Source organism: Dama dama, chromosome 30, assembly GCF_033118175.1.
Source record: "Dama dama isolate Ldn47 chromosome 30, ASM3311817v1, whole genome shotgun sequence".
Lineage (NCBI taxonomy): Eukaryota > Metazoa > Chordata > Mammalia > Artiodactyla > Cervidae > Dama > Dama dama.
Window position 1 is genome coordinate 89,400,421 of NC_083710.1, and position 26,583 is coordinate 89,427,003.

At 52.7% G+C, this 26,583-nt stretch overlaps 1 protein-coding gene across 1 annotated transcript; it reads left to right on the plus strand.

Annotated features, from left to right (window-relative positions):
• Positions 1 to 158: 158 nt before the first annotated feature.
• On the plus strand, positions 159 to 26,583 carry CUL4A (cullin 4A). Its single transcript, XM_061133796.1, has 19 exons — positions 159 to 336; positions 907 to 1,022; positions 8,971 to 9,074; positions 9,860 to 9,929; positions 10,918 to 10,991; positions 11,944 to 12,106; positions 12,377 to 12,466; positions 13,476 to 13,558; positions 15,205 to 15,272; positions 15,637 to 15,755; positions 17,274 to 17,466; positions 18,640 to 18,744; positions 18,997 to 19,107; positions 19,182 to 19,267; positions 19,840 to 19,947; positions 21,115 to 21,228; positions 21,628 to 21,906; positions 23,622 to 23,774; positions 25,158 to 26,583. Exons 1-19 carry the CDS (start codon positions 183 to 185, stop codon positions 25,251 to 25,253), a joined length of 2,286 nt encoding a protein of 761 aa, XP_060989779.1. The 5' UTR covers positions 159 to 182; the 3' UTR covers positions 25,254 to 26,583.

Sequence of the window (26,583 nt, forward strand, 5' to 3'; positions counted from 1 at the left end):
GCTCCGGGGCCTGAGGCGCGGGGTCAGGCCGGGCGAGCCGAGCGGGCCGAGCGGGCGAGCCGGTCGGCGGTTGGGCCGGGCCGGGCCGAGGGAGCGCGGCCGAGGGAGGCCGGGGCCGAGGGAGGCCGGGGCGGAGGCCGGGCCGGGCCGGGGCGGGCGGCGGGCGGGCGGAGGCCGCGGCCATGGCTGACGAGACCCCCCGGAAGGGCAGCTTCTCGGCGCTCGTCGGACACACCAACGGCCTCACCAAGCCCGCGTCCCTCGCCGCGGCCGCCGTCACCGCCAAGCCCGGCGGCGCCGGCGGCTCCAAGAAGCTCGTGATCAAGAATTTCCGAGGTGGGTGCGGGGCCGGCGGGCGGGCCGGGGGCGCCCTCGGCCGCCGCCCCGCGCCCTGCGGCCGCCTGGTTGGGGCGGGTCGGGCCGGGCGCGGCGGGACCGGAGCTCTCGAAGGGGCGGCGTGGTCACCCCCTCTGCTCGCCCCGGCCCTGCGGCGTCGCGGCCCCCAAGCAGGCGCCTCTGGCCCGTCAGGAGCTCACGTCTCAGCGTCCTCCCAACTGGGGGCAGTTTCGGGCAACTTTCAGTGTTGAGCAGAGTGTAACTATTCCTCGTCCTCCCGTTTGGGAAATCCACTCGTTAAGTAAAAGAACACTAAGATTTTTATGTCTTTTACATGCACTTACACTGATCATCAGTATTAGATGTGTTTACTTAGCAAAACGAAGGTGGGATGGTTGCAGAGTCTGTAACCCGAGAGATTTATAAACACGATACGTTGTGCTGGGAAAACAATGTCCTGCGTTCCTTAGCTGTGTGTCTCTGACGTACGTTTTTTGTAGAATGGTTTTTTAAAGACGTGTGATTGTTGGCATGAGTGCCGTTACCTACTGACTCTGTCTGCCCTTACAGACAGACCTAAATTGCCTGATAACTACACTCAGGACACCTGGCAGAAGCTTCATGAAGCAGTGAAAGCCATACAAAGTAGTACCTCCATCCGCTATAACCTGGAAGAGCTCTATCAGGTAAGCATCCACAGGTGGCTAAAAGCAGAGCTTTATAGAACGCTCACTGAGATGGAAAGGTTCCCTTTTCTTAGGGTGCTGGCCTCCTGTTTCCCACTTACCTGACTTTTTTTATAGTTGTCTAAATAGCACGATAATCCAGCTCCCGTGAAACGTGATGCTGCCATGGATTTTGTGGTCCTCAGTGTTTTTCAGAGACAATAAGGAAGGAGGTAATAGAATCCGAGTATTTGCCTCCAACAGGAACAGTAGGAGTTCTGTGGCATCCTGTCCCGAGTCAAGGAACGTTTTCTGTTTTTGGTGGTTGTGGGATTTTTATTTCATTTTCAGACTTAAGCTGTTGAAAGGCATTTAAATTTAACTCATTTATGGGAGAGAAATGTGTTTCTAAGAGCCGTAGGACTTTTAACATTTTCCAAATATGCAGCAAATTATTATCCATTATGTTATATATGAAACTCTTATCTACGTTTTAGGTAATAGAATAGCATTTCTATTAATATATAGCTTCTCTATTAAGAGACTTGCATTTAAACTTTTTTCCTAGGAGGGTTTGGGGGAGAATGGGTACATGTATGTGTGTGGCTGAGTCCCTTTGCTGCTCACCGGAAACTACAACAGCATCATTAATTGGCTGCTCCCCAGTGTGACATAAAGAGTTTAAAGTTTGATAATTGTAAATAAATAAATAAGTAAAACCTTTCATGTTTACATAAGCAATTACATTATAAAAGTTATGGAAACTAGAAAAAGTACATTGAAGAAAATGAAAATCCCCTCAATTCCTACCACCCAAAGAAGACTGCTGATGACAGTTTGAGAAACATGTGTGCCTTCTTTGTCTCAAGTTTAAGTCTGTTGTGTGTTTTTTAACCACTTTTATTAAGGTATGGAATGTGTCCTTGAGTAGGTTTTAACAGATGTGTCCACTTGTAGAACATTCCGTCACCACAGACGGTGCCCGGAGGCCACTGTGCAGCCAGCCATCCCGCCTCACTCCCAGTCCTTGGCAGTCCCTGATTTGTTGTCTGTCAGTGCATTCTGCCATTTCTAGAACCTCATCTAAACGGAACCGTGCCTCTTGCAGCCTCTTGTACCTGGCTCCTTTCGCTTAGGGCAGTGCTTCTGCATTTGGTGTGGGCCTTTTAACAGTAACTGGTTTCTTTGTCACTGAGTACTCTGGGTACCACGGTTGGTTATCCTGAGTTAATGAACGTCTGGGTTTCATAAGACGTTTCATAGCTTTTTCAAAGTGGCATCATGATTTTGTCTGTCAGTGGCGTGTGAGAGTTTAAGGTGCTCCATGTCCATGCCAATGTCTGGTATTGTCAGTCTTTAATTTTTGCTGTTCTAGTTTGGTATGTAGTAGCATTTCACCTTGGTTTTAATTTGCAATTCCCTAATGACATGAAGTATTTTTTCTTGTGCCCATTGCCATTCCTCATACCTGCTTTACTGAAGTGTGTGTTCACATCTGCTTATTTTTCATGGTCTTGTTTATTTTCTTACCATCAAGTGTTTGGGGTTGTTATGTGTTCTAGGTACATATCGTATTCCAGATATTTGCCTTGCACTTATGTTCTCCCAGTTTACAGCTTGCCTTTTGACTCTCTTAACTATGGCTTTCAGAGAGCAGAAGTTTTAGATTTTGATGAAGTCTTGGCATCAGTTTGGTCTTTTATGGATTGTGCTGGTAGTGTCTGAGAAGTCTGAGGTGGTATAGATTCTCTGTTTTATTTCCTTGTGGACATTTCAGGGTTTTCAGTTTCACATTTAGGTGTATTACCTGTTTGCAGGTGAGTGGTTGTGTCTCTTGTGAGGTGTAAATCCAGGCTCATTGTCCTCCCTGTGGATGTCCACTCGGTCCAGGCATCTGAACTTCCCCCAGGAATTTCTGTTCCTTCATCAGAAATTGTTGTCCGTATGAGAGCCCTAAGTCTCAAAGTCTGGAGCATTGACCCTCCAGCTTTATCCTTTTTAGGATAAACTTGTTTTGGCTGTTCTAGGTCCGTTGTATTTCCGTATGGGTTTTAGAATTTGTTTGCCAGTTTCTCAGAAAAGTGCTCCAGGATTTTAGGTGGGACTCTGTGGAGCGCTAGGGGAGCGTGGGGAGAGCTGTGCCTCGACAGCGCCGGCCCAGCCGGCCACCAGGGGCCACTCGCTTTGCTCCGTCTCAGCAGTGTCTGTAGTTCCACTGCACGGGCCTTGTGAGGTTCATCCCTACAGCGGTTCATGTTTTTATAGTGTCAGGAAACATGGTAGAAATTTTAATTTCTTGATAGTACATATAAATACAAATGATTTTATACATTGATCTTCTGTACTATGTCTTGCTGATTGCACTTTTTTCTGGTAGCTTTTTTTGTAGATGCCATTGAATTTTCTATACAGTCACATTGCCTGTGAATAGAAGTAACTTCACTTCTCCCTTTCTAATCTGCATTCCTTTTATTTCCTTTTCTTGCCTGATTACACTGTTTAGAGCCTCTGATGGTTAATAGAAATGTAAAGAGCAGGTACACTTGTTTTGTTCCCAGTCTTAGGAAAGAAAGCTTTTAGTCTTTCATCATTTAACATCAAGCGATGCTAGCTGTGGGCTTTTCCAGAATACGCATTATCAATTTAAGGAAGTTCCTCTCTGTTCCTATTTTGCTGAGCATTTTTATCAGAAATACATGTTGGAATTTGATAAATTCTTCTGTGACTGTCGAGGTGGTCGTCTGATTTTTCTTTTTTTGTTGTTTGCTAATTACATTGATTTTTCAAATCTTAGACTGGTCTTTCATTTTGGGATAAATCTTGCTTGGTCATGAGTATTTTTTTTTTTTTTTTTTAATGTGTTAGATTCAGTCTGCCAATCATTTGTTAATTTTTGTACCTGTGATCACAGAGGATGTTGATGTATTATTTTCATGTAATGTCCGTGTCTGGTTTTGGTGACACAGTAATGGTGGCCTCAAAAAGTGAATTGGAAATATTCTCTTCTTTTCATTTTCTGGAAGACTTTGTATAGAGTTGGTATTATTTCTCTCTAAAGGTGTGAGAGAATTCCCCAGGGAAGCCATCTTGGCTTTCTTGGTGGAAGGATTTTCAACTACAGGTATCCTTAGTGGATATGAAGCTAGTCAGTTTGTCCACTTCTTTAAGTTCATTCTTCTTCTGCGGTGTCTAATCTGCCGTTAATGTCATCTGGTGTAATCTTCAACCCTGCATTGTTTTCCTCTCTAGGTGTTCAGTTTGAATCTTTTTTGTATCTTCTCTGTCTCTAGTTAGCTTTTTTGACGTGTGGACATAGTCATAGCTCTTCTGCGTCCTGATCTGCCACGTCTCCATTCTGGGCTGCGTGGCGTGGTTGATTTTTTTCTCCACTGGCGTTGTTTTCCTCCCATTTTGCCTGTGTGGTAGCTCTGACTGGATGCCAGACATCATGGGTTTTGACTTGTGTGCTAGATGCTTTTATGTTTCTGTGACTATTCTTGAGTTTTGTTCCTAACTTGGTTAAATTATTTGGAGTCAGTTTGACCTTTTAGACTGTTGCCTTTAAGGTGTGCCAGGCAGTACTAGAGCAGGGCTTTGTCCAGGACTAACTGCCCCGCTGCCAACGCAGGACCTTCCTGAGTCCTCAGCTCAGGGCGCCCGCTCTGCAGCCTGGACGCTGGACGCCCAAGGGGTCAGTGCTTATCTGTCTTCTGTCTGCCGAGGTCACTGCCTCTTAGAACCCAGTGTGTGGTGCTTTGGAAACTGCGGTTTTGTATATTATTTCAGTAGCAGAGTGAGGCTTGTTCCTTTGCTGTGTCTGGGCCAGAAGCAAGTATCCCACCACATGCCCAAACTCAGGGGCTTTTAATTTAGTAAAATATTACATCTTTCAGCTAGGGCTCGTGATTGCTCTTTTCCTGGAGATTTGACTGGTATCAATTGCTCAGCGTTTTCTTAGCTGTACTTTTACCCAGGATGTGTTTCATCGTGGTTACCTTGGATATTATCACAAATGGTGTTTCCAGGTGTCCTGGTGTTGTGTCTTGGGACCTTGAGGCTCAGGGTGCTTCCCCCCACAGTGGCCCCACTCCTCCCGGGGGGCATCTCTGGAGGGCCTATCGGGGCCAGTGGCTGGCCTTTGGAGGCAGGTGCATGGGCAGGCGCCTGGCCGCTCAGAACTTCGGAGTGGTGTGTGTCTGCAGAGTGAGCCGCTCAGGTCCCGTGGTGCAGGTTGGGGGGGAGAGTAGGTGACCTGACGGGGAGGTTATCCTGGCCTCCAGTGGCAGGAACAGTGCTTGCCCTGGGGCCTCAGCATAGAGCCCCAGCTTCTCCTGTGGGGGGTGGGACGCACTTTGCCAGAGTCTTCTGTTCGAGTAACAGTCCTCACCAGAGCTTGCAAGGTTGGTTCTGTTTGAGGAGGTTTTTGGGATGTTGGAGGGAGGACCTCTTGTTTTGATGTTGGCCAGTTTCCCCAAAATGGGTCTAGCATCTCCCTTGCAGGCAGCCAGGCCTGTGGAGGCCGAGGGCAACTTCAGCCCATCTGCCGTTTCTCGCTTCATTTTTGTTTGCTAGAAAGGGATATTCTGATCATGATGATGAACCAGTAGATCCACATACCACTCAGTCATTTTCCTCCCATAATGCGAGGAGGAGGAGATTTTTGAATGCATAGATCTTTTCTGAATTAAGGTGTGAAATCCCAGCTCACTGAAGAAAGTGTATCTGGGTGTCTATGTCTTAGTCCTACCCGTCAGCTCAGTGAAACCATAGGAACCTGAACATTTTCAAGAAATGTTTCAGGGGAAGGCTGTGTGTTGATTTCAGACTAGATTTTTGTTTTGCTTTTGACTTTTTTAAAAACTGAAGTTTTGTTGACTTACAGTTCTATGCCAATCTCTGCAGTACAGTGCAGTGAGTCAGTTTTACCTACGTTCTTATATTTTACGTATATATTATTATATATACTCATTTGACATATATATTCTTTTTTTTTTTTTTTTTTTTACTGTTTTTTCACTTGTGGTCTATCCCAGGAGCTCGGCTGGGGCTCCCTGTGCTCCACGGCAGCCCTTGTTGCTCACCCATCCTAAGTATTAGAGTTTGCATCTGCCGCCCGCCGGCTCCCGGGGCGTCGGTCTTCGTCCCCCTCCCCCTGCAGCCTCAAGTCTGATCCGTGTGGGTCTCAGACTGGTTCTGATGCTCAGACTCAGACCTGTTGCAGGGACCTCGCGCTTGAGAAGGCCTTGCTGCTGGTGCTGAGTCCTGGGGTGAATGTCTCCATGACCCCTGTACCTGGTGAGCTTGGGGAAGGAGCATGGGGTGGAGTCGGGTGCTGATGCATCCACCAGGTGGATTCGGAAGAGCAAGGGAGCCCAGGAAATGGGAGACAGGTGGACGCTTTATTTGATGGCCTGTTGGAGAGTGTAAATTAGAGTGAATTCAGTGCATAAGTTATTCAGAAACATAATGTTCAAGTTCAGCTGTCTTAGGCTTAACAGGAAGGATTCTGTAATTCAGCAGCTTGGTCCCTCCTGGAAGTCAGCCCTCTGTATGAGGGAATCATGTCCAGACTTGGGACTGGGGCTGGGAGGGTGGGCGTCCTGTCCCCTTGGACTTCGCCACATGCTCAGGCCCAAGTCCTTGTTTCATTTTTGCACTGCTCTTCACTGGTTTCTCGTGGGCGGGAACCTGGGGGGACAGCATCCAGGTGGGGGCTCCTCCCGTGCGGTGGGCTTGTGGCGTTTAGACACGCCTGGCACCCAGTTGGGTGCCCGGGGCTGGGGCTGCTGGAGGAGGCAGCCCGGCCCCACAGCCGAGGCCGAGGGCAGGGCACTGGCCGGTCTGTCTGTGGAATGGTCAGGGGTGTGGTTTCCCCCGGGCTCGGAGGGCGGTGTTTGTTTTTCACTTTTCCCCCTCGAGGCTGTTTTGCTCCTAGACGTGGGAGGCGCTCTCTCAGGGTCAGTGTTTTGCTGGGACACTGTCTGTCCTGACACAGATAAGCCTGTGCAAAGCGGGTGTGGGACTGTGGAGAGGGAGGCGGGGCTGGGAGGCTGCTGGCCGCGAGGCTGGCTGAGGAAACACCAAACCATGGGTCTGCTGCCCATGGGACCCGGGTCCTGCTCACCCCCTCCAGGCGCTGCATCCCCTAAGACCCCTGTGCTGCCCACATGGCCCCACGGGGGCTTCATGCACCCTGAGAGGGACTTCTGAATCTCTAAGTGTGACTAAACCTCCCGATCTAGTTCTGGGGAGAAGGGCCTGTGGCGTCCCTGCCCCGCCGCCCCCCCCACAGGGGGAGAGCAGGTGACAGGGCGGCTGTAACACGAAGACGCCAGCAGTGACTCAGCAAAGGCCTGCCTGGTGCCCCGGGGCTTGGCTCGTGGCTTTAAGCGCGCTCCAGATTCCGAGTTAAAAACAGTCTCAGTGGACTTGATGTCAATAGTGAGCACGTGCAGTGCGGGGCACACGAGGGGGAGCTGGTTCCAGAACTCACCAGGAAGCTCACAGCCAGGAAAAGGTTGTCCTGGGGACAGTGACACCTGCTCCAGGAACTGGAGCATTCAGAAAATGCCTCTGATTAAGATGTTCTTCTTTCATGGCTGATTCATGTCAGTGTATGACAAAAACCACTACAATATTGTAAAGTAATTAGCCTCCAACTAATACGAATAAATGAAAAAGAAAGACGTTCTTCTTTGAAGGACATGCGCCACTGAGCTTATCTTGATTTTTACCAAAGAAAATATGTTTTCTTCATGTATTATAGTAAAAACTTACTTTGTAATAATTATATTTGTAATGACTACCTGCTGGAACAAAAGTCTTTATTAGGACAGTATCCCCCTTTTTATTTTAAGTGGGAAAAGGACAGTTGGTCTTGGGCTGAATTATAAAACCATTAAGTTTTGAGAAAGGAGGTAAAGGATATGGAAAGAAAATGTGGATGGGAACGCCTTGTTCTCATTAACACAGAATGTAAGGGAAAGGTATTATTGTTTTCTTAATTATTACCATTATTTCATGTTCTCTTTTGAACTTTATAAGTATGCGTGTGTTTTATATGTTATGTATTTCTTTACATAATTATTTTCTTTATAGCTATAAAAACGTAAGTTGCCCTTACATTTGAGTAAAGATTCTAAAATGTGTCCGTTCTGTATATCCCGCATACTTTTTTAAATAGCTCAGAAATAGGCAGTAGAAACACTGCCTTTCTCCTCATAGTATTTCATATTTGGATTGGGTCAGGTGCTGATCTTGTACATGAGATTTGAAAGAAAATTTTATTAGAACTGGTAAGAATATACAAGTATTCTTTGATGTGGATTGATAATATTTTTTGAAAATTGTTTCCACCCCAAACACTTGTTTCTTCATTAATTTAAGACAAGTTTAAGTGTCACCCCGCCCTCGGGACCTTGGTCCTTGAGCTTTTGGACCGTCACCTACTCGGGAGCCTGAAGGGGCCTGGATCTCCTGTCCCCTCCCCTGTCATGGGGTGGTCTCAGGGTCTGGAGCAGGTGTTTCCGGGCCTGGTTTCACATTGTGATCCTCAGGGTCAGCTCACTCCTCCCTGCAGTCCTACCGCAGACGGGCCCGTGGGCTCAGGCCCAGTTTGGTCTTCGCGTGAGTGGAGTGCGGCCAGGGTCAGAGGCTGCCGAGCAGGGAGCCTGGGGGAGTCTGGAGAGGCCCGGCCTGGGACGCACCCCCTCGGGGCCCCCGTCCTCAGGCGGGCATCAGGGCGCAGTCGTGTCCGTGTTCTGGGTCCCTGCTGTTGTGGACCACTCTTTGCTGGTCTCTGGTGTTCCAACAGTGATGGCCCTGAATCACTGTGATGGTGTATTGTAGACTGTGTAAGTGTTGAAGGAGCGCCTTTCTGTTACGATTATAGCGGTTTATGCAAATACACTTTTTTAAAGAACAAGTTTCTCATTCATAGTGAATGACTCATTATTCCTTTTGTCTTCAGGCTGTTGAAAACCTTTGTTCCCACAAAGTGTCCCCGACGCTCTACCAGCAACTGCGCCAGGCCTGCGAGGGCCATGTCCAAGCACAGATCCTCCAGTTCAGAGAATATCCTTGTTTGATTTGGGCGATTCCTATTCATTACCTAAATATTTTGAAACTGAACATTAATAGAATAAAGAATGAATGAATATCCTTAATATCAAAACAAAAGCTTTTAAAATTTTCTTTTATTTATGGAAACAAAACCTTGCGTTTTTATCATACAACCCTACAAAACAGATTTTTTTGAAGTGGAATTTTTTTACCATTTAAACTTCTTTGCTGATCTGATTAAAGTGAGAGTGTCCATTTATTAAGTCTGGTTTGAAGTATTTAGGAAACATTCTGAAAAATATCTTAGAGTTCTGCTATTTTTTATTCTTGTTCTTAAAACTCTTGTTAGTTTTCTGTGATTTATAACCAGTTTCCACAAACTTGGCAACATGAACCAACCCTTGCCTGTCCACTCACAGTCTGCAGGTTGGGGGTGGCTCCGTGGTTTTCAGCTTAGGGCCTCGCTGGCTGAAACCATCCTGGACCTTTGCTGTTGTCAGCAGACCCACTTCCTCCCTCTGGGACAGTGTCTGCAGAGCCTGGGGCAGGACCCTGGCAGGGGAGCGAAGGGAACAAGGTGGGCTCGAAGGGATGGGGTAGGTGAGTGCAGGCAGGTGCATCCCAGGCAAGGGCGTGGGGACTGAGAAACCACGTTTATGGCTTCTGAGCTTCCCGTCTTTCAGTACTCTGAGTACTAAATAGCATGCAGTAGTCTGTGGTGAAGAGAGCTGCAATTAAGGGGTAAAAATTGCAATAAATCTGCCGATGTTTCTGAAGCTTCCTTAGCAGGTCTGCACAGACTCACTAGACAGTGTGTTGTTTCTCAAGAAGATTAACACGTGCTGGCAGGATCACTGCAGACAGATGGTAAGCTTGCCGACGGCCTCTGCGATGCGAGTGTCGCGGGTGCCTCCTCCCTCTGCCGGCTCGGTGCACTGGTCCCCTCGGGCCTCCTCTCCAGCCTCTGGCTCTGCCGGGCCGAAGGGGGTTTGGGCAGCTGAGGGTGACGCCCGCTGCTCATCCAGCTGGGTGACTTTCTCACAGTGTGTGGCCTCGCCCCTCTTCTCACCCTTGGGGAAGGCAGGCGGGCCGTGGGTGGGGCTGGGGGGCCTGTCCTGTTCGGGGCCTTCAGACCATACGCAGGTGGCCCCAGGCCTGTGACTCCTGGTGAGCCTCTGAAGTTTCCCTTGGCCTCAGTTTGTGCCTGAGAATCAAGCCTGAATCCCAGGGCTTCCCGGCACCTAGAGACAGCCAGGCTTAGACTTAGTGGATATAGATTCCGATGTGACTTTACGTATGCGAGTTTTGAGGGTGACCTGGCTGACAGGCGAGGGAGAGCAGAGGCAGTATCGGCGGCTCTCCCAGGTGGGCTGAGCGCTTCTGTTTCCTCACGGGGGTGAGTAGGCGGCAACAAGCGAGTCTTCCGGGCCAAGCTCCGCTTGAGTCGTAAAAACAGGCGAACATCTGTCAGGAAGGTTCTGTTTACTTCTGTGAGCAAAGCTTCTCGACAGAGTCTGGGGAGCTCCCTGAGAGGAGAGTCCTGGGCCCTCCACACCCCTTGAACCTGCAGAGCCGCATGCCCACGTGCCAGGAAGGAATGCTTGAGCCCACGCTCAGGAGACTGAGCACGTCAGTGAGGAAGGGACTGAGGTCACACGTGTCTCAGAGGCCGAGTGCTGTGAAATCCGTCCAGTCATATTTTCTGGATTAAAGAGGAAAAGCCAGCACCAAGGGGAACAATTAAATTCAGGGACGTCAGCCCTGAGGGTCTTGGTGAGGCAGCCGTGTTAGATCTGCGACAGCGGCATGACTGCTCAGAGGCCCGGGGTGGACTGACCCAGCCCTCTGCCCCCAGATCATGATCCGGAGCATCTTCCTGTTCCTGGACCGCACGTACGTGCTCCAGAACTCCACGCTGCCCTCCATCTGGTGAGTGTCTGCGCTGCGGCTACCACATGTGCCTGACCGTCTATCCTCCGCGCCCGCCGGGCCCCCTGGTGAACCTCAGCCCAGGGCGTCGGTCCCTGGGGGGTGGCCGCCGAGGTGGCGGCTGGCAGTCCCGCGTGTTCTCCTGCAGGTGATGGAATCTCGGGACGGGCCAGCAGGCACAGAGTCTCCACCATTCACTCTGCTCTGGGGGGGCCAGGCACGCGGTCCGTGCCACGCCGCCCCCCGGTGCTCTGCTGATCAGCTGAGCGCGGGGGCCCGGCTTCCACCCGCTCCTCACGTGGGCCTTTGAGGGGCCCCGTGAGCCGGGACCCTGTGCCCCCATCGCCCAGGTCCCCGCTCAGTGCCTCCTGGCCTCGGGCCTGAGCAGCTCAGCCTATGTAGGAGCCTGTCCTGGCTCGCCCGCGGCCCTCCTGGCCTCCTCCTGGCCTGACCACACGGGTGGTCAGTCCTGATTTGCGTGCTGTGCCCGGAACACGCGGCCTGTGGGCGTTGGAGGGCGGAGGGGGTGAGGGCACACCCTGCTGGCTGAGTGCGAGCTGCTGGAGCCTGAGCCAAGAGCTCAGCTTCCAGAAGAGGACGCCTGCGGCCGTGGCCAGACTTCCTCACGAGTCCTCGGGCAGCGAGCTGAGGACGGGCACCCTCGCTCTGTGGTCCCGTGGCACAGACAGAGCAGCTGGGGCACGGGCTCGGGGGACACTGAGGACAGGAGACCCCAGGGCCCCGGGCAGGGCGGGGGCACCACTGGCTCACGCAGGAAACAGGCCGCCTGGGTGACAAAAGAAGAGCAAGGCGTGCCAGACTGTCAAAAAGGAAAATTTTTTTTAGAAAGTTGACACATGCACTAGTGAGTTAGCAAGTAAGTGTGTCTGGAGCTTCACCCAAAATTTGTAAAGAGTGAACCTAACACATCTAGTTTTTTCTGTTTGTGCAGGGACATGGGGTTAGAGCTGTTTAGAAACCACATCATCAGTGATAAAATGGTCCAGACGAAAACCATCGACGGCATCCTGCTGCTGGTGGAGCGGGAGCGGAGCGGCGAGGCGGTGGACCGGAGCCTGCTGCGGAGCCTTCTGGGCATGCTGTCCGACCTCCAGGTGGGCCCGGCTGCCGACCTCCCCCCCAACCCCCACAAACCGGGTCAGACCTCGGTGGACACCCACGTCGTTAAAGCGTTGGCTGAAAATACGGGAGTGTGTTCCCTCTAGGAGGGTAACCACTCGGGCTAGCCCTGCATCCAGGCCGGGGAGGGAGCCACCCTCGAGCAGGGACATGGCAGTGCAGCCAGCCGCCCTCGCCAAGGGGTCAGCCTTCAGGATGAGAGGTTTCTTCGCTGTAATTGGCCAGTAACTCTGCTCGTTTTTTAGGTGTATAAAGACTCATTTGAACTGAAATTTTTGGAAGAAACGAATTGTTTATATGCTGCAGAAGGCCAAAGGTTAATGCAAGAAAGAGAGGTGAGTCGCCGAGACATTTCTAAAGTGCCTTACTTTGTTTTCATAGATGTGTATCCAAGTGTGATTTCTAAGCATCTGTCTTTTTACACATGCAAACATTCTACTGAAAATCTTCTGAAAGCTACAATCTAGTTTCAATTCCCAGTAATGAGATTCTTTCTTAGTATTTTGAGGGTTTTTTCCCCCTATTTTAGAAACTTTTCCATTGCCATCCCCCCATTAAGAAAGCCAGAAAAGCAGCTTCTGATTTACATAAAGGAGCTCAAGCTGAAACAAGATGATAAAAGATAATTTTGTGTGTGTGTGTGTTGCGGGGAGGGGTGCCTGTGCTGGGCAGTTTGAGGGATCTTAGTTTCCAGACCAGGGATTGAACTGTGCCCCTTGCAGTGGAAGCGTGGCGTCATAACCACTGGACCGCCAGGGGAGTCTCTAAAGATAATGCTTAGCTATGAAAGATAAACCCGATACATTAAAAATTTTCATCGGTGTGAGACACTGAATAAAATGACCCTAAAAGCTGTGGGGGATGCCAGGTGGTGGTAATAGAACGCCGATGCCTCGCTAGCTGGTTTCTCGGGCGTTAGAGCCCAGCCCAGAGGCAGGCCCCGGGGCCAGCTCAGGCGGGGGCAGTTGACGTCACAGGGCGGCCTGGCCACCGCCTCGGGCCAGGGCCTCAGGGACCCTATCACCGGGCCCCTGCCGTGCAGGCAGGTGGCACCATGGACACCCTTCGCCCCCAGAAACTCAGGGTGTGGTTTGAGAGCCCCTGCGGCCACTCTGGGCCTCTGGAGAAAGCGTGTGGTTGGTGTTCGCTGGCTGCACCGTACGTGGACCCAGGTGCCATGACCTGTCCCAGGCCTTGCCTCCCTTCCCCGCTCCCGTTAGTCGGTGTTCCTGTTTGGCTTGCGTGCAATTCTGCTTTTTCTTTTACTAAAGCAATGTTTGAACTTCTTGGGTCACGTGAAGAATGTGTTTTGTTGCTGATGTATTTAAATGTTCTTTCTGGAAGGTTCCAGAGTATCTTGACCATGTGAGTAAGCGCTTGGAGGAGGAGGCAGACCGCGTGATCACATACCTAGATCACAGCACACAGTGAGTACAGCTCTGGGCTCCGTCTAGGGGCCTCCTGGGCACAATGTCCCCTCCACTCCTCGACACACGGGACGTCTCACAGACTCACTCGCTGCTCTCTGACCCTGGACGTGTTTTTGCTCCTCGAGCAGTTTGCTTATTACTTGTGATTATTCAATAGTCGTAAGTCACACTGACTAAGTGGCCTGTCTTGAGTTCCTGTCCAAAGGAGTGATTCGGGCAGAGATACTTGGTGTCTTTTTACCATTTTTAATTTATGTTATGAATCTGTAATTTATAGAAGTGTTAATGGTGTATCACTGAATGCAGGCAGTTTTGGTTGTAAACTTTGGTTGGACATCTGATATACTGATAGAGCTGTGATTATTTTGCTACTCAGTCCATTATTTTTTTTTTCATCTAATTTTTTTCTCTAAATCGATGAGTATCTAAGGAGAAGTTCAAGGGGAACTTTTTTGAGTGTCTGTGTCAGGCACGTAATGTTTATTCAAGCGAGGGAGGTCAGAGCAGAGATGTGGGAGATGAAAAAGAGATGTTTTTAAGAGGGAAAGTGCTAAACTGTGTGGGTTGTGGTGGCTCGTGGTGGGGCGGGGGCGATGAAAGGAAGGGGCAGTGTGTCATCTCGAGAGAACAGGGGGCCGGAGCAGAAGCGGGCTGTCCCCAGACGCGGAGCTGGAGGTGCCGTGGGGACCGCGGGGGTTGGGGGTGCAGGGAGACAGAAGGCTGCGTCTGGTGGGACGCCCCAGCCTGCAGCCCCTGGTGCTGGGCCCCGCGGCTGCGCCTTCACGCCCTCCTGCGGGCTCACATGCCCATGTGCAGGTGCCGCAGAGAGCCCCCCCGCCCCGTCTCAGTGAGGAGTGACCGCGGGCTAAGCAGAGGACTCGGAGAGAAGGGCGGTTCCCTGGGGTGGGGTTTTGAGGAGCACTGAGGTGTCTTCTGCAGTATCAGATGACTCAAAGGTCACAGAGTAAAAGGTGATTTTCAGAGACAGCAGAGGCAGAAGGCCGTTAAATGAGCCCCGGGCCGCATGCCCCCTCCCCAGGGCACGGGCACAGCTCAGATGCTGAGCCCTTGGTGCCTGGAGCCCACATGGCTGCCGGCCTCTGTCCGTCTGGGGCTGCCATGAGGGTCACATGAGGTGCAGGGAGAAGTCCCTCGAGTGGGCCCAAAGTTAGTAAGTCCTGAGAGTGCAGCAGGGCTCTGATCTCTGAGAGCAGCGCTCAGCGAGCAGAGGCCTGGACCCCGAAGGGCGCCGTGTCCCTTTGTGCAGGGGACAGCCCCACGTGGCCGTCTCCAGGTTGTCAGGTTCTCTGTTGCCTGTGACATTCCCAGCCTCTGTAAGGAGTCGGGTTTTGATATGTGATCCTGGGAGGACGCAGGCTGAACTGAGGGCAGAGGGGCAGCTGGAGGTGGCGGGGGGTCTGTGGGACCCAGCGGAACGGGACTGAGGGCAGCGGTCCAGGAGTCCCAGGGACTGGAGTGCAGCTGGCCGGAGCGTGAGGGCTGCCAGCAGCCCCTCTGTGCTCGGGCGCCCCGTCTGCCGCGCCCTCCTCCCTGGACGTGGGGGCCCGAGGCAGTCGGCACTGGTGTAGTCCTGTCACTCCTGGTTGACAGGCTCCTTGTGCTCCCCGCTTCCCCCCACCCAGGAAACCGCTGATCGCCTGTGTGGAGAAGCAGCTCTTAGGAGAACATTTAACAGCAATTCTGCAGAAAGGTAGGTCTCCCACCTCGCGTGTGTGCTCTGACCGCTTGTCCCGCATTCAGGGAGAGAGTTGGTGCAGCGCTGTGACAGCGTGGGGCCGTTTGCTGTAACACAGTCAGTATGAGTCAGCGAAGGTGGTGGCCCTCAGCCCGTGGGGGCCTTGGTTACCAACTGTGTTGAGGGAGTGGGCAGGGAGCACAGACGGTTCAGGCTGAAGTCCCAGGAGTCCTATCGGGGCTGAAAGACCCCAGCCTCTGGCGGGCAGACAGCCTTGCTGTGCTCAGGCCTGGGCTGACCGTGAGCGTGGACACGCGGCGGACAGCTGTGGGGCCCGTGTCCACCTGCTGCCAGAGCTGACGCTGCCGTGTGGTCTCAGGGCTGGACCACCTGCTGGACGAGAACCGGGTACCGGACCTCACGCAGATGTACCAGCTGTTCAGCCGCGTGCGGGGCGGCCAGCAGGCGCTGCTGCAGCACTGGAGCGACTACATCAAGGTGTGTGCGGCCCCCCGGGCCCCAGAGCTGCCTCCATTCCTTCATGGTCGGGGGCGGGGGAGTGGCCCCCTGGCCCCGGGCCAGAGCTGCCTCTGCTCCTTCACGGTCAGGGGGCCTGGCTGGACCTGCCCATTGCCTCCTGGGCCCCCCGTGCACATGGTCTTGGGGATAAATAGCATCCAGGTGTAAACGTTCTTAAAGTTGCTGTTTGGCCATTTGTTGTCAGCATAAGTACTAGCGGAGTTCTATAGTTGTGATTTTCAAAAGGTTGTTTTTGTGAATCTGCTGTTGAAACATGATTTCATGCTTGGCTCAGCAGGAACTGTTACACATTTTGGTATGTGTGGGTAGGGTCATGCTGCTTTGTTTCCTAGAAATCCAGGATTTATGCATGTTTTGGTTATAAAGAGGCAACAGGAGTGATCTGTGTGGTGCTGGCCTATTCATCTTGGTGCTGGGCTCAGGTGGTGCACAGTTGGTGAGTTGTGCACAGTAGGTGGACTTGTGACCCATCTGGACGAGACGACGGGTGAACTGTCAGGGCCAGGGTCCTGGTTGTGCTGCTGCTCGGTTGGGTCCCGTGTGTCAGCATCGGGGAACCAGGCTGGGTGCACGAGGCACACGCTCGCTCTTCTTGCTGCCTGCGGCTCTGTACCCATCAAGAAGGAGATTCAACTCAGTAAGAAAGATGGAGGAAACAGTCAGGACTGTGGAAAGTTTGTACACGCACACATACCCCCAAGAGCTTGTGCCACTGTATTGAGCTGAGAGGCATTAGCAACTCAGGCCTGGTCAGCACTGGACTTTCTGCTAGGAAAGGCCTAGGAGGTTGACGGTTCTGCTGCCCAGGGGTCCCCAAAGAACGGGCACAGGTCCTGACACAGGCGGGCACCTTTGCAGCGTCCAGCCTGGGCAGGAGACATTGAATCGTGAACACTTGCCCCGATATCCGCTGAGGATGAGCGTGACACGGTGCCCCCCACCCCTGCAGGTTGTGCCAGGCCCCCCTACAGGAGCCTCTGTGCGGCTTCACCTCAGCCTTTCCACCATAGTCTGCCCCCATGCGTACCTGTGACGTGGAGCTCCTTGCGTGTCCTGTGAAAGCCAGTAGTTTGTGTCGTCAAGTAGCCAGCTGTTACTGTCATACAGACTTCTAGTGATGTTTACGTAGCATTTCTTAAATAAAAATGCAGGCTAAAAACCAGAGTCTAAAGCACAGTTAGGAGTGAAAGAGAAGGAACTGTAGTCAGGAAGCCCAGACAGGTGTGACAGATTAAGAGGATTAATTTATGTCTGAGGGATTTGTAAGAAAAAGTTCTTTCAGAAGCGGAATTGTAACCTTAAAGCTTAGTTGCATACCTACTTAATTTTTAGAATGTGGACTAAATTTATGAAACTTCTGAAATGATTTAGCATTTAATATTGGAAGTGATCGATTTGTTAAACCATCACGAGTGTTTGATGGCAGGAGAAAAGCTGCTGTGCCAGGGCCCTGCCGCTGACTTGGTGTCTCTGCAGACTTTCGGGACGACGATTGTCATCAACCCTGAAAAAGACAAAGACATGGTGCAGGACCTGCTGGACTTCAAGGACCGCGTGGACCACGTGATCGACGTGTGCTTCCAGCGGAACGAGAGGTTCATCAACCTGATGAAGGAGTCCTTTGAGACGTTCATCAACAAGAGGCCCAATAAGCCTGCAGAGCTGATCGGTAGGGAACACGTGAACGATAAAGCACAGCTTAAGCAGAGGTTTTCCCAGAAGTTCAGGCGCCTCATGGGGAGGACGGGAATGGGGCTTAAAAGGACTGCCTTTCCAACAACCAGACACCAACATGTGCTCATGTGTGTGTTAAATCTGTATGTGAGCACGTGGTGTTTCCACTAGAGAGCATGTGGTCGTGGTTTTGTGATGAGATGGAGCCTGACATCACAAGAGAAGGAAGAGACGAGCAGATGTGTCCTAGTTTGCACGGCCCCCAGCTCCAGAGCTCTTCCTGCTCAGAAACTGGCCTGGATTTGTCGTGTAGGAAGGAACGTTAGGAGGGTAACTGTTGACCTCTTGACAGCGCGGGACAGGAGATGTCTGTTCAGTCCCAACCTTGTATCCTCCAGTCAGTATTAAGTGTGGTGGGATTGATTGGCATCTCTTTTAAATGATCCCTTTGTATACTTATTTCATGATAACATCAAAATATACTCAGAATTCATGGAGTCTCATCAGTGAGGCAGTTTTTTTTGGAATTGTTCAGAGGCAGCGGGCAGGACTGAATTCTGGTGTGGGCTGTTGAAGGTGCCTAGTGGGAAAGTGGAGGTCACAATACAAGTGTGTACGTTTGCGATGTTCAGAAAAAAGAACGATAAGGGGAAGAGCTAAGAAGAGCAACAGGAGGAGACATTCAAATGCACCTGTTTGATTTAGCCTTTGTGCCACCTTACAGACTGTGGTTTCTCTAAAGACACATTCAGGCCCTCGGGAGCGTGGATTCTCCCTTCGGGCAGGTCGAGGCAGCCTGTGCGTCAAAGGCAGGAGGGCAGAGCCACTCTGTCCATACGGGGTCAGCCCCGAGAGGAGTGCTTCCATGTAAGGAAGCCTTGGCCGCGTGTCTCAGCACATCCTGCTGGTGGGCTGCTCCAGTTTTTGGAGCAGCCCTGTGCCAGGAAGCCCCAGTGTGGGACCACAGAGTGTGTTCTAGGGTGCCTTGAAAGTAAAGATCTTAGAACAGCAGGTGTTTGCCTGTTTATTACGTAATAATGTCATTTTGGGAAAGTTCCAAGTGTTATGTTCAGTTTTTTCTTACAGAAATTAAAGATCTTCCTTTTTGTATTTAGAATATGTATTGTATAGTGAATGCTTATTTTTCAAATAATTTCATCTCCTACAGCAAAGCACGTAGACTCAAAACTGAGAGCAGGGAATAAGGAGGCGACGGACGAGGAGCTGGAGAGGATGCTGGACAAGGTCATGATCCTGTTCCGGTTCATCCACGGTGAGCTGGTCTCCTGGCACACATCTGCAGCTCCTGGCCAGCCCGTCTCCTGGCCAGCCCGTCTCCTCCCCGCCCCGTCGACAGAGGACGGGGTGGCGGCTGCTGTGGATGGAGCGAGGGTGTTTGTGGGGATTCAGCGGGAAGAGCTGGCTCACACGCACGTGTGGCCGCCTCTTGGGCTGAGTCAGCTGCTGAGCTGAACATTTTCACGGTAACTGTCAAATGTCTTACCTGGTTCTTGCTTATAAATAGGTAAAGACGTGTTTGAAGCATTTTACAAAAAAGATTTAGCGAAAAGACTCCTGGTTGGGAAAAGTGCCTCTGTCGACGCTGAGAAATCTATGCTGTCGAAGCTGAAACACGGTAAGCGTCCAGGGGTGGGGTGAGCACCCCTGCGCGGGGCCTCCCAATGCTCACCCGCCTCCCGCTTTGTCCAGAGTGTGGGGCCGCCTTCACCAGCAAGCTGGAGGGCATGTTCAAGGACATGGAGCTCTCCAAGGACATCATGGTTCATTTCAAGCAGGCAAGTTGTGTTCTTTTCAAATGAAACAGCTTTTTAAAAAATACACTATTTTAAATTTCACAAATTTTAAATTGTGAAATGATCATGTACATAAGTATGTGAACTATGTAAAATCCTCGTCTTTAAAAATTACACTGTTAACGTTTCACATGTTCAAAACATTTCAAAATGAAAAAGAAACGTAACCCCTGGGGATTCCCTGTCAGTGCAGTGGTTAGGACCCCAGGCTTCCACTGCCGAGGGCCCAGGTTCAACCCCCAGGCTGGGAACTAGGGTCCTGCCAGCTGTGTGACACAGTTGGAAAAAAAAGGAAAAGAATTCCTAAAAGTGCACTTGAAACTCTGGCTTAAATGTGTTTAATGACCCATATTTGGGACAAAACTAAAGAAGAACATTCCCAGTGACTTTAGAACAGGGTGTGTGGCTTCAGTGGACCATGTTCCAGGGTCTCAAACAAACGAAAACACAAGGTAAACTGTAGTTTGGAAACAGGATCACTCGTTTTTTAATAGAGTGATTCTTTTGGGTGGTAGTCTAAGGTGACCATCTGTCTCGGTTTCTTGTGTTTGCAGTACATGCAGAATCAGAGTGACCCGGGCTCCATAGACCTGACCGTGAACATACTGACCATGGGCTACTGGCCAACATACACACCCATGGAGGTGCATCTGACCCCAGAGGTGAGCGCTCGAGAACCTGCCGCCCAGCGCTCACACACGAGTGCTCCAGGGCCCCACACACCTCGGGGAGTGTTGAAATCACACGCACGCCGAAAACCCTGGCCATCTGTGTCATCCCTGGGAGCAGCGTTCACAGTGGACACTCCTTGTCTCTGGCCGCCGGCTGCCTGCCAATGAAGGCCCTGGCTTTAAAAGCTCCCGCGTGGGAGCCTTGGGCTTCCTCGTCAGGCTGATGCTCCCACCCGTCACACCAGAGCCAGGGCCTGAGAGGGCAGGGATGGTGTGTGTGTGGCTGACACGGGCCCTCTGAGGGGGATGGGGTGTGTCTGCCGGTGTGGGCCCAGGGCCTCCGGGGGGGACAGCTGGACCCAGGGCCCGGATCCGCCCTTCCTGTTCCTGGAGCAGAGTCTCCTGGAATCCCCTGTTTCTGGCCCCCTAGTCAGTCTCTGTCGCGTCTTCCCCTCCTTTTCCTCTGCCCTGTGCCCTGAATGCACGTGTTCCCCGGAAGCCCCAGCTCCCTCCCTCTCAGCCTCCGGCCTGTGTCTCCAGTCCCCCACGCCGGGACCATCACAGCTGTCCCAGACTTGGCGCCCCCTCCCATGTCTCCCCACGCGATGGGATGGTTCTGCGCCCCTCCCCACACTCGACCCAGCACTCTCACGCTCCCGGGGCTGCTGTGACCCTGCAAGTAGACGCTCTTCCCCAGAAAACCTCCACGCCCCGTCTGTCCCTGCTGGTTGACACTCCCCCCACCTCCCTCCACCCAGGGTGTGCCTGCGCGTGCGTGCGCTGCAGGACTAGTCAGGCCTGGAGGGGTGGCAGGAACAGGCCAGAGTCCCAGGGCCTCCCCTGGGGCAAGAGGAGCTGCAGCGAGGGTCGTCCCACCGGACGCAGCTGGACAAGACCACGGACGCTCCTGGGCGCAGAGGCTGCGGGAGGGGCCGAGGAAGCCTACGGGGCTTCGGGAGGGAGGTGGAGGCCCCACCAGCCCTGGAAGGAGTTGTTGAAATGATGGCAGCACGGGGCCGCGTGCCGGTGGGCAGCTGTCAGCACGCGGAGCAGGCCTCATTCAGCCCAGCGGTGTCCTGGGAACTTGGGCACTGAGCCGTCGGTAGTGGCAGAGTAAGCGTGTTCAGCATAATCACACTCGCTTTCCTCTGCTGACAGATGATCAAGCTACAGGAAGTGTTCAAGACATTTTATCTGGGGAAACACAGTGGGCGGAAGCTTCAGTGGCAGACGACGCTGGGCCACGCAGTGCTGAAAGCCGAGTTCAAGGAGGCAAGTCCTGTGTCTGTCACTTTTTATGTTTTTGAAGCAAGTTTATGAAAAGATGTTTTTAAATTGCCAGTAGACTTTGGTAGCAAAGAAAGAAAGGGAGGGATTATTCAATATAACTCAACACTGGCTTTTTGAAGTCAGTAAAATGAAGTGATCAAAGGGCTAATATTTTAATCAATAAAATTAGTGATGTCTTCTCACCTGGTGATTAGTTAGTACTGTCTCAACACGCCCACACACAGGCTCGTCAGGACGTCTCCTCACTTGGTGACGAGTCAGTTCTGTCTCAGCACGCCGCACACAGGCTCGTGAGGGTGTCTCCTCACCTGGTGACTAGTGGGTACTGTCTCAGGCGTTCGCGGGCTGGCAGACACACTTGCGCGGCTCCTGCTCTTTCAGGGAAAGAAGGAGTTCCAGGTGTCCCTGTTCCAGACGCTGGTGCTGCTCATGTTCAACGAAGGGGACGGCTTCAGCTTCGAGGACATCAAGATGGCCACTGGCATAGAGGACAGCGAATTGCGGAGGACGCTGCAGTCCCTGGCCTGTGGCAAAGCCCGCGTCCTCCTCAAGAGTCCCAAAGGGAAGGAGGTGGAAGATGGAGACAAGTTCCTCTTCAACGCAGAGTTCAAGCACAAGCTCTTTCGGATAAAGATCAATCAGATTCAGATGAAGGAGACGGTACGTATCCGCTTCATCCACTTTCCCCGCTCACGGGATTGTAGGTCTATAGGAACTTTCAACCCTCATTACACACTCATGTCTGTGAGATGCTTTAGCGTAACTGTTACTACTTTTATACTCAGGATAGGAGTGAAACTCAGAAGGACATGTGTCTAACGGTTAACTTGCTGTCCACACAAACATGTCCTAGATGAGGTCTTTGTAGCCCACCTATGTCCGCGTAGGGAGTGCCTCGTTCCACACCTGGTGACCTGTCCTAGCAGCTGTGCCCACCCCCGGCCGTTCTCTCGGCCCCGCCGCTGGGTTCTGTGTCCAGGCCGAGCGTCTGTACCTTTGATCAGGCTCCCCAGGGCCATGGGCCCAGGCAGGCTCCAGGCCGCTGCCCTCAGGCACCCTACTGCAGGAGCTCTCGCACCCCAGGGCTGTGATCCAGCAGGCAGGCACCGTGGCCTTGTCAGAAGGCGCTCCGTCCAAAGGGAGCTCCAGCTCTGACTGCGCGGGCCTCCTCCCAGGTCAGGACTTGGTTTTTACATGTGCAGAGTCACACATCGTGTGACTTGAATCCGAGAGCATGGAGCCCCTCTGCAGAGCCTGGTGGTGCCTCGGACCTGGTCCATCCTTCAGCTGAGGGGCCCTGCCCAGCCGCACTCATGCTCTCGGCCCCTGGCTTGGCTCTCTCGAGTCTCAGCTCCTCACCCTGGACTCACTGGGTCAGAGGACAGGAGCTTTGCTGACATGAGCGCGCGCCAGTCTCCAGCTCCTAGGGGCCCTGACCTCCCCCCTTGCCTGCGCCCTCCCCCCTGGGGAGCACACAGATGGTTCATGGCCAAGTTAGTGCCACTTGCTTTGAGTCCCCTGAGCATCTTTATGCCATTTAGAAGCTCATACAAATTAGGTGGCTGTCCCAATGCTCAGTTCCTCATCTTCTAATGTGGGCGTAACAGCACCACGGGGCTGAGACTGGAGAGGAGGTGCCGGCATCCGGCTCTCGGCCACGCACCTGCAGTGCTTCCCTGGTCCTGCTCTTTCGTGGGTCACCGCTGGTGCTTTTTTGTTTTTTTAATTAATTGCTTGAACTCGAGTCCCTGGTACATTTATTGTAATATCCCACCTCTGACTTGCAGGGATGTTCTGTTTATGCTGAGGGGACTGGTGGTGGGTGGTTCTGTCGTTCTGAGAGGGTCCTTCCCACGTGAGTACAGTGGGAGGTTCAGTCTGTTCCTCTGCAGTTTCTGCCTTGAGGGTCAGCTTAACGAAGACCTTCCTCTGACCCACATTTTAAAGAACATTTACTTGTATTGTTCCAGTCGTCTGTTTTAATTTTCCTCTGAAATATTTCTCTGTGTTAGAAGTTACCTTAGCATCAAGAAAGCATTCCAGCCACCCTTCCTATTTTAAAACCTGAATGGGTTCTCTGACACCCTACTAGAACTGTCACTTTTGTTAGAAATCAGGGTCACGTATTACCGGGCAGTTTCTCGTTTCTGTTTTTCAAGTTCTGTTTCAAAGCCAGCACCTGAAGTCTTTTAATTGATGTCACTATTCCTATAAATTCACTGATTTTGGTGCTGAAGTTCAGTGGTTTCACTAGAACAAAGCTGCAGAACAGAACAGGGGTCCCCCCGCAGTCTGGCCTGCCTTCTGCCTGGATCTTGGCAGCCCCCACAGAGGCGGTGCCGGCGCTGAGTCAGGCAGCAGGCCCTCTCCCACAGGTGGAAGAGCAGGTGAGCACCACGGAGCGCGTGTTCCAGGACCGGCAGTACCAGATCGACGCTGCTATTGTCAGGATCATGAAGATGAGGAAGACGCTGGGCCACAACCTGCTCGTTTCCGAGCTGTACAATCAGCTCAAGTTCCCAGTCAAGGTAAGCAGCGTCGGCTTGTCAAGTCACCGCATTTGCACACCCTTGGCACCGCACGTCCGGGTCTCAGGGCCTCTAGAGTCGGCCGTCTGTCCCCTGCTGTCGCTGGTCACTTGCCACAGAGACCTTCCTCTGAGTGCCGAGAGTGAGCAGCTTCCCCCGGTTCCTTGGTGACTGCAGCTGCCCTCCCCTCCTCCCACCGTGGTCCCAGCCCCAGGCTCTCTGCCTCGGGAGTGTTTCCCTAGTGCCAGCGTCTGAGGGCTCCCGGTGGGCAGCAGGGAGATTCTGTGACTGTGGTGTCGAGCTCAGGAGGACCAGGCAGTGGATGGACGCTGGACGGGCCAGTGGGGCTGTGTGTTCCCCCAGGTTCCACAGGCCCAGGGTGGGTGGGAGGGGGTCAGGGCCCCCTGCACCAGAGACCTGGACGTTCAGCAGAGGCACAGGGCAAGGCCTGCAGCTGTCGGGGTAGAGAGCTGCGCCCTGAGGGCCAGGCCTCCCCTTCTCGCAGGGGGACAGCGTCCACTGGGGTGAGTGTAGTGTCTCCCAGTGATGAGAGCACAGTGTGGGGCACAGTCTCCTCACAGGACGCTCTGCAGGCTCAGGGGCCCCTGACAGCTGCCCTGCTTGGAAGACATCTGCTCGTGCTACGATGTTGACATTGTCTTTGAAGCAGGGAGCTTTTGTCCGAGTTGTCCTGTCATGAGCTTCTGGTCCTGCACAGATGTGTATAGATGTGTGCCCTGATCACGTGACCCACATGCCTCAGACATGTGCCCTGATCACGTGACCCATGTGCCTCAGACATGTGCCCTGATCACGTGACCCATGTGCCTCAGACGTGAGCCCTACCCACATGACCCACATGCCTCAGATGTGTGCCCTGATCACGTGACTCACGTGCTTCAGACATGCGCCCTGATCACGTGACCACATGTGCCTCAGACGTGTGCCCCGATCACGTGACCCATGTGCTTCAGACGTGCGCCCTGATCACGTGACCACATGTGCCTCAGACGTGCGCCCTGATCACGTGACCCACGTGCTTCAGATGTGCGCCCTGATCACGTGACCACACGTGCTTCAGACATGTGCCCTGATCACATGACCCATGTACTTCAGACGTGCGCAGTGACCCACATGCCTCAGGCGTGTGCCCTGATCACGTGACCCACGTGCTTCAGACGGGCGTCCTGACCCACATGACCCACGTGTTTCAGACGTGCGCCCTGATTACATGACCACACGTGCTTCAGACGCGCGCCGTGACCTACATGCCTCAGGTGTGCGCCCTGATCACGTGACCCACATGCCTCAGACGTGCGCCCTGACCCACTCCCTCAAGGTGAGCCAGACGCCCTCTGACAGGCCCCTGCTGTTCTTTTCCAGCCTGGAGATCTGAAGAAGCGGATTGAGTCTCTCATAGACAGGGACTACATGGAGAGGGACAAGGACAGCCCAAACCAGTACCACTACGTGGCCTGAGGCCCGCCCGCCCGGGAGACACAGCGCCCCTTCAGGGAGAAGCCCGCTCCGCGGCGCCCGGGTCGCCGCTGCGGGCTGCATGGGCAGGCGTCCTTGGACCACTTTCCGGGCTCCGGGACTCGCAGGTGGCGTGTGTCTTCCCTCCAGTTCTTCCTCCTGTTCCTTTAGGCGTTTGATGATTTCCAGGGCTCCGCAGAGTGGCTGAGGCTGGGTAGGCAGGCAGTCTCCTTTGTAAGCAGTGTTCTTGTGCAGAAGCTGATGTTCTGTGTGTGTGTGTGTGTGCGTGCGCGCGTGTGCAGGTGTGAGACCCTGCGTGCTGCCTTCCGCCGCTGCAGGACCACCGTGCGCTCCGGACACAAGCTCTTGGGCCCAGAACAGGGGCCCCTGACTGGTGAGCGCGAGGGAGAACCTGTAGCGCCACAGCTGATGAATCACACAGCCTGCATAGTAGCTTCTGTTCGCTCCTTTGCACCAAGTTTTAACCTTGAGGCCTGGTTTCTGGACGAGGCTCCTCGCGAGGCCTCGCTCAGTGGAGAGGAGGTCGCCCTGGCGCATGTGACGCTGCGAGCCCGTCCCTGTCTCCGTTTTGCTTCCGCCGCGTTGCTTGTGAACTTTCTCTGTGGGGGGTTGGCGGGAGCCGTGCGTGTGTGTGTGTGCCGTCCCAAGGCTGCGCCTGGCAGCCCCTGTTCTCGGCCCGGGGGCGGCTGCTGTGTGCCCTGTTCTAACTGCGCGTTTGTACAATGGCGACAGTCAAGTCTGGTTCTCTTTTCGCGGCCCTGGGCGGCAGCTGTCCTCCACGCGACCACTCAGCACCTCGAGGAGACCAGCGCGGCACAGAGGTGGCCTCATGGGCACCTGCCGTCATGCGCGTGCATAAGGGAGCCACGCAGCGGATGCTGGTTTCTGTGGGAACCACAACAAAGATACTTTTGTGAGAACATTTAAAAGTACTTTATATTTTACATAATAGCATGTTTCGTTTTGATTAAAAGCTACCAAAGGAATTTTGATCATGGTGTAAGTGTTGAAAGCAATATTTTCTGGAATATACCAAGTTTATATCATTTGATTTTTGTGCTAAATTATTAAAAGATTCTCCCTTTTTGAAACATGCGTCTTTAAAATATGACATCTCATGGGTTTCCAGATGAAAACCCTCCCTCTTTGCGTGTCCTCTTTTCTCTTTGTAAATTTTCAGTTGTGAGTTTATCACACATGGTCAATCAGAGACCAGTAGCTTCTGCTTCTTAGACTTTAAGTTCGATGTCTCTCAATTGTTGATACTGTAATTTAATGTAGACTTACTCTGAATAAAAGTAGTTTCAATTGG